The sequence below is a fragment of the Euwallacea similis genome, chromosome 3 (genome assembly GCF_039881205.1).
Source record: "Euwallacea similis isolate ESF13 chromosome 3, ESF131.1, whole genome shotgun sequence".
Classification (NCBI taxonomy): Eukaryota; Metazoa; Arthropoda; class Insecta; order Coleoptera; family Curculionidae; genus Euwallacea; species Euwallacea similis.
In genome coordinates, this window is record NC_089611.1 from 7,686,639 (window position 1) to 7,704,087 (window position 17,449).

The window sequence follows — 17,449 nt, forward strand, 5'->3', positions numbered from 1 at the left end:
CTTAGCTTTTCAAACCGCCCATTACTGGATAACGACTGCCCAGCTCTAAATCTTCTAACTTGATAGTCAACAGTTCGGCGAGGAATTTTTAGCTCTAAAGTAATCTGATGGTTAGTCACTTCGATTCTATGTTTGGCAACAATTAGTGCCCGAGTTTGAATGGAGGTTTCAGTTCTCTTTGGCATATTTTCGGAAAAATAAGTAAAAACAACAGTACTGTGCCTTCAATATTAAACGACTGACTTTCGGTAAGCAGAACGCACAATGACAAATGTGGCACATCGCCAAAAACATGTACCAACTCGTCAATTTCTGCACAACCCCCAATATAATAAACGACGATTATTCCAACGAAAATGTTGGGCAAACTATGATTTTATTGAATTTTTCCCTAACGACTAAAATTGCTCGATAAGCAAAATTTCGATCAGTCTAAAACACACAGGACAACATTCGAGACATAAGGCAGGAACACTAATTAAACACTTTGTTTGGCGATATCTATCAGAAAATATAATTTTGTCGAAGTTTGTGCACTTAAAAATTCATTTAATTGAAGTATATTGGGGTGGGCAAATACTTTTGACCGGTAGTGTATCTATTCTAATCAGACCTTTGCTTCACTGCTGCTGCTGCAAAAAATGTAATAATTAGTCCAACATAATTTAATTACGGTAAATTGCTGATAACGTTTTTTACCTTTAACATCTACTCATTTTTTGCATTAATATCTACTTTGAATCGATCCTGTTCTTCCTCATTCTGGAAATGGAACACCACTATACCCCTCTTATTTTTCAATAAGAGTTCCACCGTCTTGTTGTGGTATTTGCAATTTTGGACATTTTTGAACTGAACGTTTTTCGGTTCGTCGCCATCATAATAAAGGATTAATAAAATCTTCAAATCTTCATCAACTATTATTTTCGCTTCTTTCAGTGGCTCGTCTAAATATTTCACAACGACATGTTGGTGCACACCCTCTATAATTTTTTTCTTTCGCAATGGACGTTGCCTACGACAAAGACAATGCTTTAAGATAGAGCAAGTCTGGCAAACATGTTTTATGCAAATATTTGCGAAAAACCGGCGTTTATGGTTGATATAAGAGTATGTTTAAGATCATGATAGTGCAATTCATAAATTATGGACAATCGAAAGCAGTTAATATACGGTCTTCGGCCTACTAGGGCTTGGTCTTGGACGAAGCCCGCATATAAATAAACGTGTCATCTTTCTTCACACTTAAAATAAAATAAAACGTAATTAATATTCTTACCTGAGATTGTTAATCAAATTGTCCATCAAAAATTGGCAGAGTACGAGACTGAACGGACGATTGTAGGCAACGAACAGCCGTTCGCTAGTTTCTCAGTTCCACATGCGCATGTGCGCATCACAGTTTGAAAGAAATCTACACTATTCTAGTAGTCGTAACGCTAAACACAACTTACGGTGGTTAGATGGCGCATGTGGAATTTCATTAAATTAGTCTTCTTTGTGGTCAAATTAACTATAAATACAACATTTAAAATTCTTGGCTCGTCCTTTTGTTGTGCCTATATGATGTCTAGTTACATGCAAGCACATTTGTTAACTTTTTACTTTGGTTTTTAATGTTTTAATTACTTCTTCATCTTGTTTTTTGGTTAAATTACCATTTATATGTTTGTCGTTTAAATTGTTTATACATTTGTCAGGTGTATGTTCATTTTCTGCTATAGCGTTAAACAATTCAGATTCATGTTTCACGGGTTGATGATTATTATTTGACTGTTTCGATGATTGATTCAATAGCTCATTTTGTTTGCTTTTCACTGCCTCGTTGTTACTGTTAATTACAGTATCATTATAAACACACCGTGTTTGCGCTTCAGTACTAGTACGCATTTGTTCCATTTGAGTAGTAACGTTTTCAAGTTCCTCTTTCAATTTAGTTACAGGATCTTTTAGTCCATGTTTATTCATCATATATTCATATATCGGTTTAATTTGTTTATAAATTCGTAACAAATTCGTTCTAGAAGTGTTATACTTACGTCCTATTTCTGTTATAGAACACTTTTCGTGCTCGACTAGTTCGTAAATTTCTACTTTTTGTTCGGGATTAATTTTAATATTTATTTATTTATATTAAAATAAAAATTTTATACGGGCGCGAAGCGCCCTAGTAGAATGCCTGCGGCTTCTATATAACAATTACATATTATATAATATTATACATGTTATACATTCCATAACATTATATAACATAAAACATAATTACATAATAACAAAACACCAGCAATATAATCATGTAACGTAAGTGTAACAGTAATACGACGCTTTACGGCCGATAGTACATTAAATTTCCCCTTTTAGAGTATTTTTTAGTATATCGTGATGAAAACTTACATTTGAAACAACAATTACATAACATATCGTTCCTTCTAAGGCCCCTGTTGGAGCAGTTACAGTTTTATTAAAATTCACATGAAGAATAATTTTGTTTTTGAAACCAGAGGTATTGGTAGGCTGGCGAGACAAATCTACACAGTAAATTGTGTGGCTATCGTTGAATAAAGCAGGTGTATAAAGAGGAACTGTATTACCGGTGACATGACACTTTAGGTACTTTTTCATTTTTATATAAAAAAAAAAACAATAATGTTTTTGGCATTCTGAGGACATTGTTTAACGAAATAAATGTGGATCTTGTTCATCTTTTCATTTTTTTTTTCAATATTTACCTGTTTCACGGGACCGTGGAATGCAAAGGGATGCTGGGTGGGGCAGCTAAAACGGAGTTTTGATGTATTTTTAGGGTAGTTCAGGTTAGTTTTGATATATTAGGTCGTGTAGTATGAAATGAGTAGATTCTCGAAATGCCACATTCAACTGCGAATAACTTCACTCTAAATCTATATTTGGACTTGACTTTTTTATGTGGAAAAGGCACATTCTTCCTCTTTCGATCAGAGTTTAAAGTGTTCAAAATTATTGAAAACTTTTATTTTTATAAACATTTTTGTGCAGCCATGCAAAATAGTGAAATTCGTGTGTTAACGAAATATGAGTTCCACCGTGGAACCACAACAGCTCAGACGGCTCGCAATATTAATGACGTGTTTGGTACTGAAGTCACTTCACAGCAAACAGTATCTTGTTGGTTCATGAAATTTCGTTCTGGCAATTTTGACCTAACAAATGAACCACATGGACGACCTGAAACTCAAGTGGATAACGATTATCTGAAAGCCGTGGTGGAAGCGAATCCACGTCAAAGTACAAGCGAAAGCGAATTATCGTTAATATTCAGTGTAACCAAAAAAACAATAATGACTCATTTGGCTGAAATTGGCTGAAATAAGGTGAAAAAGCTGGACAAGTGGGTACCGCATGAGTTGAGCGACATACAGAAAGAACGACGTCTCGAAGTTTGTGTTTCTTTGTTGTGCCGGTATAATAACGATCCATTTTTGTGTCGGATTGTTACTTGTGATGAGAAATGGATCCTATATGACAATACCAGACGTTCATCGCAGTGGTTGGATCAAGATGAACCACCAAAACATTGTGCGAAAAAAAGTGCGTAGCGAAGTATATCCCCATGCAATGTGTTAACATAAGACTACTTAATATGTCAATATTTGTTTCTCCTGTAGCTTTTAAATGATTAGAAATTTCAAAAAACTTTTTATACAAAACTTGTTTAGAATGTATCGATGTTCACATTTTTGAAAAAAAAGGGTATGTTTCTGAAAAAAAACATAAAGTCGGCGTCGCGACGCCGAGCGTCGCTTTTCACATTTCAACATTTTTAGCATTTATTGTATCTTATGTCCTTTTATTTAATCTGGTGAAAAAATTATTTTGCTAGGCCCAACTGTTTTCGCATAAAATGGGTGGGGCATCGAGTTTGAATGACCCTGAGTTATGTTGAGTGTAGGTTTAATTTTCGGTAGTTTTTAAAAATTGAAACTAACGGTTCGGTAACGAGATTTTAATGAGGAAAAAAATAATACAAGGTGTCTGGTCGCAAAGAATACCGAATCAGTTCTGTCTTCCAGAGATCCGATTCGTAATCGGAAAAAATAACATAAACCATAAAATCGATACGCCGAATATCCTATTCAGCGTCTAGTAAAATGTGAGCGTTGACATAACACCTGTACAGTGATAATTTCAAAAAAGTGTTTGTACTTGGTAATACAGTTCCTCTTTATACACTTGCTTTATTCAACGAATTTACTGTGTAGATTTGTCTCGCCAGCCTGTTAATATCTCTGGTTTCAAAAATAAAATTATTCTTCATGTGGATTTTAATAAAATTGTCACTATTCCAACGAGCGCCTCAGAAGGAACGATATGTTATGTAATTGTTGTTTCAAATGTAAGTTTTTATCACGATATACTAAAAAATACTCTAAAAGAGGAAATTTAAGTAATTTGTTGTATTACTGTTACACTTACGTTACACGATTATATTGTTAGTGTTCTGTTAATGTTATTAAAATTTGATTTTAATATTAATAAATAAATATTAAAATGAATCCTGAACAAAAATTAGAAAATTACGAACTAGTTGAGTACAAAAAGTGTTTTATAACAGAAAAAGGACGTAAGTATAACACTTCTAGAGCGAATGTGTTGCGAATTTATAATCAAATTGAACCGATATATGAATATATGATGAATAAACATGGACTAAAAGATCCTGTAACTAAGTTAAAAGAGGAACTTGAAAACGTTACTACTCAAATGCAACAAATGCGTACTAGTACTGAAGCGCAAACACGGTGTGTTTATAATGATACTGTAATTAACAGTAACAAAGAGATAACGAAAAGTGAACAAAGTGAGCAATTGAGGCAATTATCGAAACAGTCAAATAATAATCATCAATTTGTGAAACATGAATCTGAATTGTGTAACACTGTAATAACAGAAAGTGAACATGTGCCTGGCAAATTTATTTACGATTTAAACGACAAATATATAAATGGTAATATAACCAAAACACAAGTTGAGGAAGAAATTAAAAATTTAAAAACCAAACCACAAATGTGTTTGTATGTAACTAAACATCAAATATGCACCACAAAAGGGAGATCAAAAAATTTTAAACGTTTTACACATAATTAATAATTTTATTATTAACGTATGTATACAAATTATAATAAATAATAGATTTATCTAATCATAAACATAAAACATAAATATAAACAAAACATAAAACCTAAAACCTTACAACTTGCGCCATCTCTTGACAAGTGGACGAGCCTTCACCTATTATAATTATGTGTTTTTCTTCGACGTATTGTGCTGCTTCAGCTGTAGTTGACGTTGACAGTTGATACGAACACAACAAAATATTATTTGAACAAAAATTGTCAAATTCTTGATCCGTACATTTTGTTATAATGTTACATTTGCATCTTGGAACATCGGCATTGTGCTGATAAAAGGTAATAAATTTGATATTCTGTAGTTTTACATGAATAATTAAGATAACACCTTAACATGTATGTGAGCATTCCTCGCTTATGTTAATACTATCAAGTAATACTATGTGAGAATGACATGGGGGTTAGCCGTAAATTACTTCTAAGATAAGCATGAGAAAACGATAGAGGGTTGTTTATGAATTCCTTAACATAGGCGAGAGAAAAATTGATGATGGGTCAGGGAATGGTGGGAAAAAGCCTGGAATGTGGCTTATCAATGCTCTTAAAAAGAGATGGGTACGCTCGGGGGTGGATAAGACATGTGTATCGGGAGTATTCCGGCCTTGGTTCTTGACAAGTAAAGGAGTACCTCAAAACTTGCGTTGTTTTATTTTTTTTTCTTTCCATAACAATACCGAAATCTTACGTGTATTATACTAATTTGGTTTTTGTTTTAGAAAAATGAACGTAAATTATCACATGATTCCTTGCCCACGTAATTGGGTGCATCCTCTTCAACCTTTGGAGAATGAATGTATTGATGAAAATAGAATAAGACTATGGAACGAATATTTACCAGGTTTTCGAATTCACAATGTAACAGCTTTAAATTGTACACGCAAACCGAGATGTGCATGGCTTGTAAAATTTCAACATTTTGAATCAATACAAGATGGCCTACATCGACGGATCTTTGACACATTGGACACATGGAAACCAAGAAATACAAACATTAAGTTACGTAACCTCATGGCAGAAGATGAAGCTAACTTTGTAATTATGTATTCTGTAAGATGCCAGTGCGCGAAGTTAAATTTTTATAAAAATGACGAACCCGAATTGGTGAATATCTCGGATTTTCTAAACATCAAAATAGAAGACTAAATAAAAAGTATCAATATGACTAATGTTAAGAGGGTAGGTTTTATTTTAATAAAATGCATGCACGTGTTCTCAAACAACTTTATTCTATCCTTTTCGAGAATCGAATGACCCACCATACTAAAGATGCATTAGGGTCACCCCCGAGTGCATCTGTTTATCTTTTAAAAGAATTAACACATACCATTCTACCTTCTTCCCACGCTCACAACCCTCAATCATTCTCTTCACACTTATATTAGAACAGACCAATAGGTGAATCGTTTTCTGCATTTTATGTTTCAGCCAAGATGATAAACAGATTCTCTATCTTTTACGACCAGTGATTTGTTCTAATTTAATACAGGGCTAAACAATAAAGGGTATATACAGTGAGTCAATAAAGTGTTCATACATTAACCTTTTTTTCAATATTCTTCTTAGTGTAATTTTTTTATTTTAATTTAATTAGAAATATCTTTTAAATCAATATTGGCAATCTCTTTAGAAATAAGAAAAATAAAAGTGAAGTGATTTGAGCACTTTATTTCGAAAATAAAAAATTAATTGATATTGACGACAAGAAATTATACAAAAAAAGTTTCCATACACTAACATTTCTTTAATGAACTTACAACTTTCTATATTCTTTCTCTATTCTTTAAATCTAATACTTTGTACAATTGCCATTTGCTCTAATAATAGCATTAAGCTTTTTTGGAAGACTCAATACAAGCTTTCTTGTAACTTCCGGTGGAATACTCTCCCATTCTTCAATTATCTTCTTTTTGAAACCTTTATTACTAATTTGATGTTTTCTCACCAGACGCTTTAACTCTTCCCACAGGTGCTCAATTGGATTCATGTCAGGTGACTGCGGTGGTGTATGAAGCTGTTGGCGGACATTATGAATCATTCATTCACATACGAGTCTAGCAGTGTGCTTGGGATCGTTATCTGGTTGGAATAAATAACACTCTTCAAGATCAAGTTTTTGAACACTTTGTTTTAAATTATTTCTTAAAATATTTAAATACGCATACTGGAACTGGGTAATTAACGAGAGTTGAGATTTAGAGGACTGGCCCCGGATTGTCATGCCTCTCATCCTATAATTCGATTTACATACGGTCTATCTTTGTAAAAGAGATCATTGGCATAAGACATTTATCACCATTTACAGTAGTCGGTATATATTCGTGTAAATATTAATTAGTGTAATTGTAATGTGCCGGGTTGGAATAACTATACGCGAGTCAAAAATATAACACTTTATTAACTTCTCGATAATACAAGAGCGGGAGCGAGGCGTAAAGACCCTTTTATGTAAGTGTTTTGTGAAGATCAGTCTGAAGGTTTCTGCTGGACCATATCTTAACTGCTTGACTGTCCTATTTATATAAAAGATATCTACGTGGACTTTGCTAAAGTACATTAATAGGGGTAGTTTGAACCTTAAACAGTACTGAGACTTTGAGTCTCAGCTAATTACAATTTGATGGGTTAGTTATACAAAGGAATTGTGTTTCTACGTAAATATACATTCTAATTAAGTTCTAATATTGTCCTTAGGTTTCCATGAGAAAATAGTACAAGAAATAATGTAGGAGATTAATACATATATAATATTATTACGTATGCGTAACCCGGGGTGCTTTACAAAATAAATAAATATTAAAATTAATCCCGAACAAAAAGTAGAAATTTACGAACTAGTCGAGCACGAAAAGTGTTCTATAACAGAAATAGGACGTAAGTATAACACTTCTAGAACGAATTTGTTACGAATTTATAAACAAATTAAACCGATATATGAATATATGATGAATAAACATGGACTAAAAGATCCTGTAACTAAATTGAAAGAGGAACTTGAAAACGTTACTACTCAAATGGAACAAATGCGTACTAGTACTGAAGCGCAAACACGGTGTGTTTATAATGATACTGTAATTAACAGTAACAACGAGGCAGTGAAAAGCAAACAAAATGAGCTATTGAATCAATCATCGAAACAGTCAAATAATAATCATCAACCCGTGAAACATGAATCTGAATTGTTTAACGCTATAGCAGAAAATGAACATACACCTGACAAATGTATAAACAATTTAAACGACAAACATATAAATGGTAATTTAACCAAAAAACAAGATGAAGAAGTAATTAAAACATTAAAAACCAAAGTAAAAAGTTAACAAATGTGCTTGCATGTAACTAGACATCATATAGGCACAACAAAAGGACGAGCCAAGAATTTTAAATGTTGTATTTATAGTTAATTTGACCACAAAGAAGACTAATTTAATGAAATTCCACATGCGCCATCTAACCACCGTAAGTTGTGTTTAGCGTTACGACTACTAGAATAGTGTAGATTTCTTTCAAACTGTGATGCGCACATGCGCATGTGGAACTGAGAAACTAGCGAACGGCTGTTCGTTGCCTACAATCGTCCGTTCAGTCTCGTACTCTGCCAATTTTTGATGGACAATTTGATTAACAATCTCAGGTAAGAATATTAATTACGTTTTATTTTATTTTAAGTGTGAAGAAAGATGACACGTTTATTTATATGCGGGCTTCGTCCAAGACCAAGCCCTAGTAGGCCGAAGACCGTATATTAACTGCTTTCGATTGTCCATAATTTATGAATTGCACTATCATGATCTTAAACATACTCTTATATCAACCATAAACGCCGGTTTTTCGCAAATATTTGCATAAAACATGTTTGCCAGACTTGCTCTATCTTAAAGCATTGTCTTTGTCGTAGGCAACGTCCATTGCGAAAGAAAAAAATTATAGAGGGTGTGCACCAACATGTCGTTGTGAAATATTTAGACGAGCCACTGAAAGAAGCGAAAATAATAGTTGATGAAGATTTGAAGATTTTATTAATCCTTTATTATGATGGCGACGAACCGAAAAACGTTCAGTTCAAAAATGTCCAAAATTGCAAATACCACAACAAGACGGTGGAACTCTTATTGAAAAATAAGAGGGGTATAGTGGTGTTCCATTTCCAGAATGAGGAAGAACAGGATCGATTCAAAGTAGATATTAATGCAAAAAATGAGTAGATGTTAAAGGTAAAAAACGTTATCAGCAATTTACCGTAATTAAATTATGTTGGACTAATTATTACATTTTTTGCAGCAGCAGCAGTGAAGCAAAGGTCTGATTAGAATAGATACACTACCGGTCAAAAGTATTTGCCCACCCCAATATACTTCAATTAAATGAATTTTTAAGTGCACAAACTTCGACAAAATTATATTTTCTGATAGATATCGCCAAACAAAGTGTTTAATTAGTGTTCCTGCCTTATGTCTCGAATGTTGTCCTGTGTGTTTTAGACTGATCGAAATTTTGCTTATCGAGCAATTTTAGTCGTTAGGGAAAAATTCAATAAAATCATAGTTTGCCCAACATTTTCGTTGGAATAATCGTCGTTTATTATATTGGGGGTTGTGCAGAAATTGACGAGTTGGTACATGTTTTTGGCGATGTGCCACATTTGTCATTGTGCGTTCTGCTTACCGAAAGTCAGTCGTTTAATATTGAAGGCACAGTACTGTTGTTTTTACTTATTTTTCCGAAAATATGCCAAAGAGAACTGAAACCTCCATTCAAACTCGGGCACTAATTGTTGCCAAACATAGAATCGAAGTGACTAACCATCAGATTACTTTAGAGCTAAAAATTCCTCGCCGAACTGTTGACTATCAAGTTAGAAGATTTAGAGCTGGGCAGTCGTTATCCAGTAATGGGCGGTTTGAAAAGCTAAGACGGACAACTGCTTTGGAAGACAGAAACATCGTGATCACATCCAAACGTAATGGAAGATTGAGTGCTCCAGAAATCGCTGCAAGTGTGAATTTATCCCGTGACAACCCAATCAGCGACGTCTTCGGAGCAATGGACTATATGGCAGAATTGCCGTGAAAAAACCTTTACTAAGAAAGATCGATAAAGTAAAACGATTACAGTGGGCAAAAGAACATGAAAATTGGACTACTGAACAATGAAAAAAGGTTCTTTGGAGTGACGCGTCCAAATTCGAAGTGTTCGGGTCAAAGCGTAGAGTTTATGTCAGGAGAAAATTGAGTGAGCGTTGTGCTGACCAGTGTTTAATTTCATCTGCTAAACACAGAGGAGGCTCCGTGATGGTTTGGGGGTGTTTTGATGGCTTATCTGTTGGAAACTTATTTAGGGTAGAAGGAATTATGCGAAAAGAGCACTATTTGAAAATTTTGCAAGAACAAATGTTGCCTTCCGGTTTACAAATTTTTGGAACTCAGTTCATTTTCCAGCATGGTAATGACTCAAAACATTCTGCCAAAATTTGTAATGAGTATCTGAATAAATTGAAACAAAATAATGCCATTGATGTCATGAGCTGGCCACCACAATCGCCTGATCTGAATCCCATAGAACTCTTGTGGGATGAGCTCGATTGGAAGGTGAAGACGCAATGTTCAACGTCCCAGAACATATTATGGGAAATGCTAAAGCAAGCCTGCTCCGAAATTGAGAAGAAACGCTAAAGTTTAATGAGAATGCTTTCGGGATTCAGATAAGTAAGAAGCGTGGAGGGCTTTATAAACGAGAAAAGTGTTCACGTGGGATGGGGATAAGTGAAGAACCCCATATATTTTTCCGTTACTTGTTATGAGCAACTGGAGGGTAGATATATTTTATATCTAAATTTTGTCCATATTTGCAACAATTTTACATGAAACTGGCAGAACCATGATTCTAGACAGAGGATTGAAGGAAAGTGAAATAACTATTTTGACAATTTTGACCCCTAGTAAGAACAATGAATAATATATTTTTTAATGGAACTCAAGATTTTTTTTAAGGTTCTGAATTTTAACGTGTTAAACTTGATATTAGGTATTTTCCTTGTGCCTGAACCAACAAGTAAACCCAACGTTTTTTCTCTTCATTCTTTATGAACTGCTCTAAAATGGTGCGTAATTTAAAGAAAAAGAAGTCATGGTTAAAAAAATAGAAAAACGCTAGCTGCGAATCAAAATGTAAACTTACAAATAAAAATAAATTTTGAGTTTTACAAAACCAAAAATGTATTACTAAATATAACTAAGTTTAAACAGTCTTTGGTACATCCAGCAGATGGGAAACTTTCCTAACAACATATTTTTGCGATTCTGCATCAAATTCTAAGTAATTAACATGCAACAGCCTATAATTTTCTTCAATGACGACAAGGGAGAACACAGAAAACCTAAAAACATTATTGTTTGTAAAATTGGAAAATCAAGCGCTATTTCACACACACGGTATTTCACACAGGCGATTCATATTAAATAAGGAAACAGATTTTATTTCTGATGAAACCGGAAATGGAAATTAGGAACCCATATGTACAGTTTACTGGTACTGAGGAATTACTTTCGCTCCTAAAATTTTAAAATATAAAGTTTTTTTTATTTCGGAGTAGTGACTTGGCTAGTAAATTGGTTGTTCGCATGAATGATGACGCATTTCTACCACAAATGACGTCACAAGGGTACTAATACATGGCGGCCCTCCGTTTACAAAGTTTACAACGTCCAGTCGTTCTCGATCGCTGACTTTGACGCAGATTTTTGAGGTTAAGTTGAAGTTGAAGTTTGTTTCGTTTTATTTTTCATTTCGTTTTTTGAGTTTGTGTCACTCATACCACAGTACTGAAAGGGCAAATTGGTTCGTCCTTTGTATTTTTCAAGCCATGGCGGACCCCCTGAGTTTACTTCGACAGTATAATGTAAACAAAAAAGAAATAATTGAACGGGATGGCCAAATTATTTTTGGGGAGTTTTCGTGGCCCAAAAATGTTAAAACAAACTATCTTATGTGGGGGTAAGTAATGTGTTCCTTTACCTGTAAACTTTACTTAAGTATAAACAAACGTCGGTACCCGGAAAGTACAAACTAATCCAGGTACCCATTTCATTATTAACATCACTAAACAAACAATAATTTACTTTTTGTTTTTCCTAAGCACACATCACTTAGCATAATGTTAACCCTCTTACGAGACTTGTAAAGTAAAAAAATTCGGAAAAAGCCTAAATCACCAAATATGATATATAGATTCATGTGAAAATTAGTGTCTATTCCCGAGGATCTACTGAATTATGCCTGATCCAAGGATGATGGCATTGTAGAAAAATTCACACTTTCCCAGAAATACTAAAAAATCATTATAAAACAACTGGGGTAGTGTTAATTTTTTATCCTCCAGGCATCTTTGTGGACATATTTTTTACGCAAGGTGTCTATATATCTTTGATAGTTCTTGGAAGAATGGCATTAATGTTATTTTATATCTAGGTTTTCAATAATATTTTCTCACAAAATTGATATAGGGCAACATAGGCATTTTAATAGCCCCATCAAAACTGCAAATTTTAAGCCCTTTCATTTCAAAAACTAATCTCTCCCAAAGTGCACAATTTTTATAGCTGTATTTGATATTTTCTAAGATATTAAGCTCCTTTCAAATTTTTTAGAAACTTTGTATAATAAAGTAAAAAGCGCTGTAATTGATAGGGAAATTTCATGACTTTCCTTATAATTATACAGGGTGTCTCATTGGGAACTATCATTAGATTACCAAACCATTGCTATTCATAGTTTTCTCAAAACGTCTAACGGTGGCTCCCGGTAGAAAACCCTGTATAGTAGCATGCCCCCTTAGTAGTAAAAGTCAGGGTAAAATCAATTTCAGTGGCAAAAATAATTTGATTTAATTCACGAATTAAACGATTAAGTATGGGTATTAATTTTCATTTGCTTTAGCTCTGGAAAGGACGGAACAGCAAAGGAATACTACACCTTGGAATGTCTACTGTTTATTTTAAAAAACGTTTCACTCACTCACCCGGTATATGTAAGACAAGCTGCCGCCGAAAATATTCCAGTTGTGCGTCGTCCCGACAGAAAGGAACTATTAGCTTATCTAAATGGTGAAACAGCCAGTTGTGGCGCTATAGATAAGAGTGCTCCATTGGAATTGCCCACACAAGTATATTTTGAACTTATTTAAATGATAGAGTAGATTTTAGATTGAGTTGGTTTTCAGGTAAAGAGATCAGCCGATTATGATGGTCTGGAGAACATTGCTAAAAAACCTCGATTTGAGGATACTCATGTGCAGAAAGTTAGGGAAAAATATGTGGCACGTTTGGATGCCCCGAAAGAGGCCTCCGTAACTGTGGACAATATTAAGTCTCTCTCTGAGGCTATGTCTGTTGAAAAGATAGCTGCGATAAAGGCAAAACGTTTAGCTAAGAAAAGAAATACAATTAAAGGTTGGGCATGTTTGTCTAAGCAATAATTTCAAGGGACTATAAAGAACGTTTTAGGTATTGATGACATTGGCCAAGAATATGATATTAGGGCTATCCTTGATTTGGATGTGGACATTACAAAAGATATTATTAGCAGAGAAAGGCAGTGGCGTACTAGAACTACGATCTTGCAAAGCACAGGGAAAAATTTTGCTAAGAACGTTTTAGCTATGTTGCAAAGCATAAAAGCTAGAGAGGAAGGTAAGCTCTTTGTCTTGTTGCGCTAACAGATATCCGTCCAGACTTGTCTGCCAATGAGACAGATGATTTTTCCTATTTTGTGATCAAAGTCAAAATCACATACTGCCAAATCAAATAGGAACTACAATTTTTTTCTTTAAAAATGAGTAATATTGAATCTGTCCAATTTCGTAATTTAATAATAATAATACATTAATTGAATTAATGTACCTACTTCTTGTTATCTTCCAGTATAAGTGCGATGACATTTAGCGTATAAATTGTATTAGGTCACCCTTTACGTAATTATGCCGCAAACTTTTTCTTCTAATCCCTTACTTTATAACAATGAAGTTTGATTGATATTATCTTGGGCTAATAGGGCGTCAAAGACCGCAACCGGCTCAACCGCCCATTACGACGCCGAGACCAACAATTCAACGCTCAATCCCACCACAACAATCCGTGTACAATCGTTACGACCAAGAGAGATTCAACAGACAAAAAGAAGAAACTGAAGGCTTCAAAATTGATACTATGGGTACTTATCACGGGATGACATTGAAATCCGTAACGGAAGGACAAGCAAAGACGCGACCCCAGCAAGCTCCCCAACAACCACCACAAGCTCCACTGCCTGTTAGTCAAGCAAGACCCCCTTCTGGTGGAGGTCAAAAGAGGGTATCTAGGACACCAATTATTATTATCCCTGCTGGTAAGTTCATATTCAATTTATTGGGGGTAATACATATTTGTAGGTACGTGATTTTCATTTTTATTTTGAAAGAATCAAAACTTCAACTTTCGTATTTTTTTTAAACCAGTAATAGATGAGCTTCGTTTCTTTAGAAATATCTAAGTAGCAGTAAACTTTACAAATAACGGAAGATATTTCTTTATTGTTCCTTGATTAATGTGTAAGAACTCGTGTCAGTGTAAAAAACTCATACGTTGACAAATTCCCTACTGGACCTGTGACGTAAATAATTATGTCACTTTATAATTGTAAATCCGGATATTGTTTAGATATTGCGCTCTCAAAGAATGTGGTATTCTAATCACATTTCTTTGGTTAGATGTTCGTTGAACAGAACTAAATTAACATGCTTTTTTATTAACTAAAAGTTTTTATTTATCATTTTGTCGCGGAGTTTTAATCTCACTTGTTATTTCCAGGCGCAAATTCACTCATATCTATGTACAATGTCAAAGACATCCTTCAGGAAATGCGTTTTGTTACCCAGGAACATAAAAAAGCGGAAGGAGGTAAAAGAGATAATGAGGTCTTGATTCAGAGGCAGAAGAATAGACAAACTGTGCCCTATCGAGTGGTGGATAATACTTCAAAACTCAGTCCCAGCGATTGGGATAGGGTAGTGGCGGTGTTTGTAATGGGACCAGCCTGGCAGTTTAAAGGGTCAGTTATTTTAATTTTGTATATGTCCAAGGAAACCATAACTATGTAACTGTTCAATAATTAGGTACCCATGGGATTCCCCTGTAGAAATATTCGATAAAATCGCAGCCTTCCATATCAAATACGACGAAATGAAGTTGGATCCTAACGTTGAGAAATGGAACGTTACAGTGATTCAGTTGTCCAGGACCAAAAGACACTTGGACAGAGCTCAGTTGATGGTTTTCTGGGAAAAATTAGACAGGTAAGCTATCTTTTTAATTGTAACAGTCATAACTAATCTGATTAATGATCTTACAGGCACATGGAGCAGCATAAGTCGCACCTTAGGTTCTAAAAAAGATTTAGGTACAGAAGTAGAAGTTTATGTATTCAGTTTTTATAAATATTTACCTAATCAGTGCGGGAAGTGGTAGTTTACCGTACTCTAAATGTAGTTTAGATACTGGATTAACTGTCATATTGAACGAGTGCGGTAAAAATACTTTCACATGTGTTAGCTGTAATATTTTTCCTACGAGCGCAGGTATGTTAAATATATTGCTTTCACTTAGTTCAACTAAATTTTATCGCGTGGTGAAATCTTTATACGCACACGTACTGTATAATGTTTTACCGCACGTATGTCAATTTCCAATAGCCACAAAAACCTTTGATACCGTTACGTGTTTCTTTAATTGGCCTGCGGTAAAACTTTTGACCCCACATGTGTGATAAATTGTTATTTTCAACTCGCAAAGGTTTGCGGTAAAGTTATTTTACTGCTCGCCGGTAGGAAAAATATATTCTTTATGTTAATTATGAGTGAAAACCATACTGATTTGTATATATGCTTAATTATTATTGCACGGCGGTTTGCGGTTTGTTTTTTTGTTAATGTGAGTACAAAATTCTATTAGGTGCAAAGAAAACCTAGAAAATCTTAAAATTATATGAATTTTTGAACACAATTGTTTTTTCAATACACAGTAGTAATAGTTGTTTTTTTTTGCATTTGAAGCAACCAGTAGCTGGTTCTTCTCGCCATATCACAATCAACAGTCGGAGCGTTAAGCATTTTAACGGGTGTCGATTTGAGATTTTTTATAATTCCATTTTTAGTCCACTGTGCCGTCACGTCGTTTTGTGTGGCAATTAAATATCAAGCTCTTCAGTATTCATAACTCCTAAGTCCTGGTTCCTCCAAAATGAGAAAGATCATTTTCAACCATTTACGGGGAGTAAAACATTTTTTTCAAAAATATCTTTGAAATTTCAATTCTGATATAAATTATTACTTAGCCACCAAAATTTTCATTTGTTAATGTCGTTTAACACACCATAAAGATCAGGTTACAAACAACTGGTGCAATATGTTTCTTAAATAACCACTTTGACGCGTCTAATTGCTACCATAAAATTAAAAATTCGAATTTAGAATAACTCGGCTTTAAGATATTGACAAAATTGTCAATTATAAAAATTCCATTAATTATTTGGATCTATTTGGTTCTTTAATATTACTTATATTTTTGGTAATAAAGATCAGGAGAGCCGGTGTCAAAGAACTATTTTTAAAATTACTGGTGGTTTCATACTGCTTATTCAAATGTTTTCAACTTGTAATAATTTAAAAGACGATTTCACATTTAATTAACCGAAGATTTCGACTCCAAGCTTGAACAAAATTATAAAGAACAATGCTACATTCACTTTTAGATCGTTGGTTATTTGGAAATTACAATTTTAATTTATATCAAATTGTCCGAGAGCGGTAAAGGCGGCCATCAAGGCCAAACACGAAGAAAATAATTAAAAAGTCTATTTTCTTAATGTCGGCAACGATGTTAGTCGTCTGGCAAGTGAATGCACCGACCTATTGATTTTTTTATCCAATGTTTGCAAACGAGAAACGTCTAAAAGTCATTAGGAATTTTATAGATGATTAATAATGGCAAAGTAATAAGGTGTAGTTTATGTATCAACTTCGCCTGTCTGGAACTTGGCTAGGTCTTGAGTAGACTGTATTGGGCAGAATGAAACTCGGTGTGGTTATTTTAACTAGAGCAACGTGTATTTAATGATTGGACCGCAATAGTAACAATAATGAATCTGTACTAAATACTTCAAGTTTAGATTAAATGTTTGCAATGAAATATCTATTTTTGAAATAAAAAGATGAAGATTTATATTTGTAGAGCCCAATTAAGAAATTGGGTATT

The 17,449-nt window shown here is 34.1% G+C and overlaps 3 protein-coding genes across 7 annotated transcripts; 2 read left to right on the forward strand and 1 right to left on the reverse strand.

Annotated features, from left to right (window-relative positions):
- Window positions 1–518: 518 nt before the first annotated feature.
- LOC136419922 (uncharacterized) lies at window positions 519–2,092 on the reverse strand. Of its 3 annotated transcripts, none has more exons than XM_066406525.1 (3): window positions 1,280–2,092; window positions 700–1,015; window positions 519–632 (listed from the first exon to the last, which is right to left on the reverse strand). In XM_066406525.1, exons 1-2 carry the CDS (start codon window positions 1,303–1,305, stop codon window positions 709–711), a joined length of 333 nt encoding a protein of 110 aa, XP_066262622.1. In that variant the 5' UTR covers window positions 1,306–2,092; the 3' UTR covers window positions 519–632; window positions 700–708. The 3 variants fall into 3 exon arrangements, with proteins under 3 accessions (XP_066262622.1, XP_066262623.1, XP_066262624.1); XM_066406526.1 differs by having other exon boundaries at window positions 558–629; XM_066406527.1 differs by having other exon boundaries at window positions 610–626.
- A 3,152-nt stretch (window positions 2,093–5,244) lies between these two features.
- On the forward strand, window positions 5,245–9,560 carry LOC136419887 (uncharacterized). Of its 2 annotated transcripts, none has more exons than XM_066406478.1 (5): window positions 5,245–5,447; window positions 5,885–6,344; window positions 7,135–8,799; window positions 9,064–9,379; window positions 9,447–9,560. In XM_066406478.1, exons 3-4 carry the CDS (start codon window positions 8,774–8,776, stop codon window positions 9,368–9,370), a joined length of 333 nt encoding a protein of 110 aa, XP_066262575.1. In that variant the 5' UTR covers window positions 5,245–5,447; window positions 5,885–6,344; window positions 7,135–8,773; the 3' UTR covers window positions 9,371–9,379; window positions 9,447–9,560. The 2 variants fall into 2 exon arrangements, with proteins under 2 accessions (XP_066262575.1, XP_066262576.1); XM_066406479.1 differs by having other exon boundaries at window positions 9,450–9,521.
- Window positions 9,561–11,914: 2,354 nt separating this feature from the next.
- On the forward strand, window positions 11,915–16,198 carry hyx (cell division cycle 73 hyrax). Of its 2 annotated transcripts, XM_066406501.1 has the most exons (9): window positions 11,915–11,931; window positions 12,026–12,158; window positions 13,101–13,326; window positions 13,384–13,612; window positions 13,667–13,852; window positions 14,214–14,546; window positions 15,008–15,248; window positions 15,313–15,492; window positions 15,549–16,198. In XM_066406501.1, the coding sequence occupies exons 2-9, from the start codon at window positions 12,028–12,030 to the stop codon at window positions 15,583–15,585; spliced, it is 1,563 nt and encodes a 520-aa protein (XP_066262598.1). In that variant the 5' UTR covers window positions 11,915–11,931; window positions 12,026–12,027; the 3' UTR covers window positions 15,586–16,198. The 2 variants fall into 2 exon arrangements, with proteins under 2 accessions (XP_066262598.1, XP_066262597.1); XM_066406500.1 differs by lacking the exon at window positions 11,915–11,931 and having other exon boundaries at window positions 11,949–12,158.
- Window positions 16,199–17,449: the final 1,251 nt, after the last annotated feature.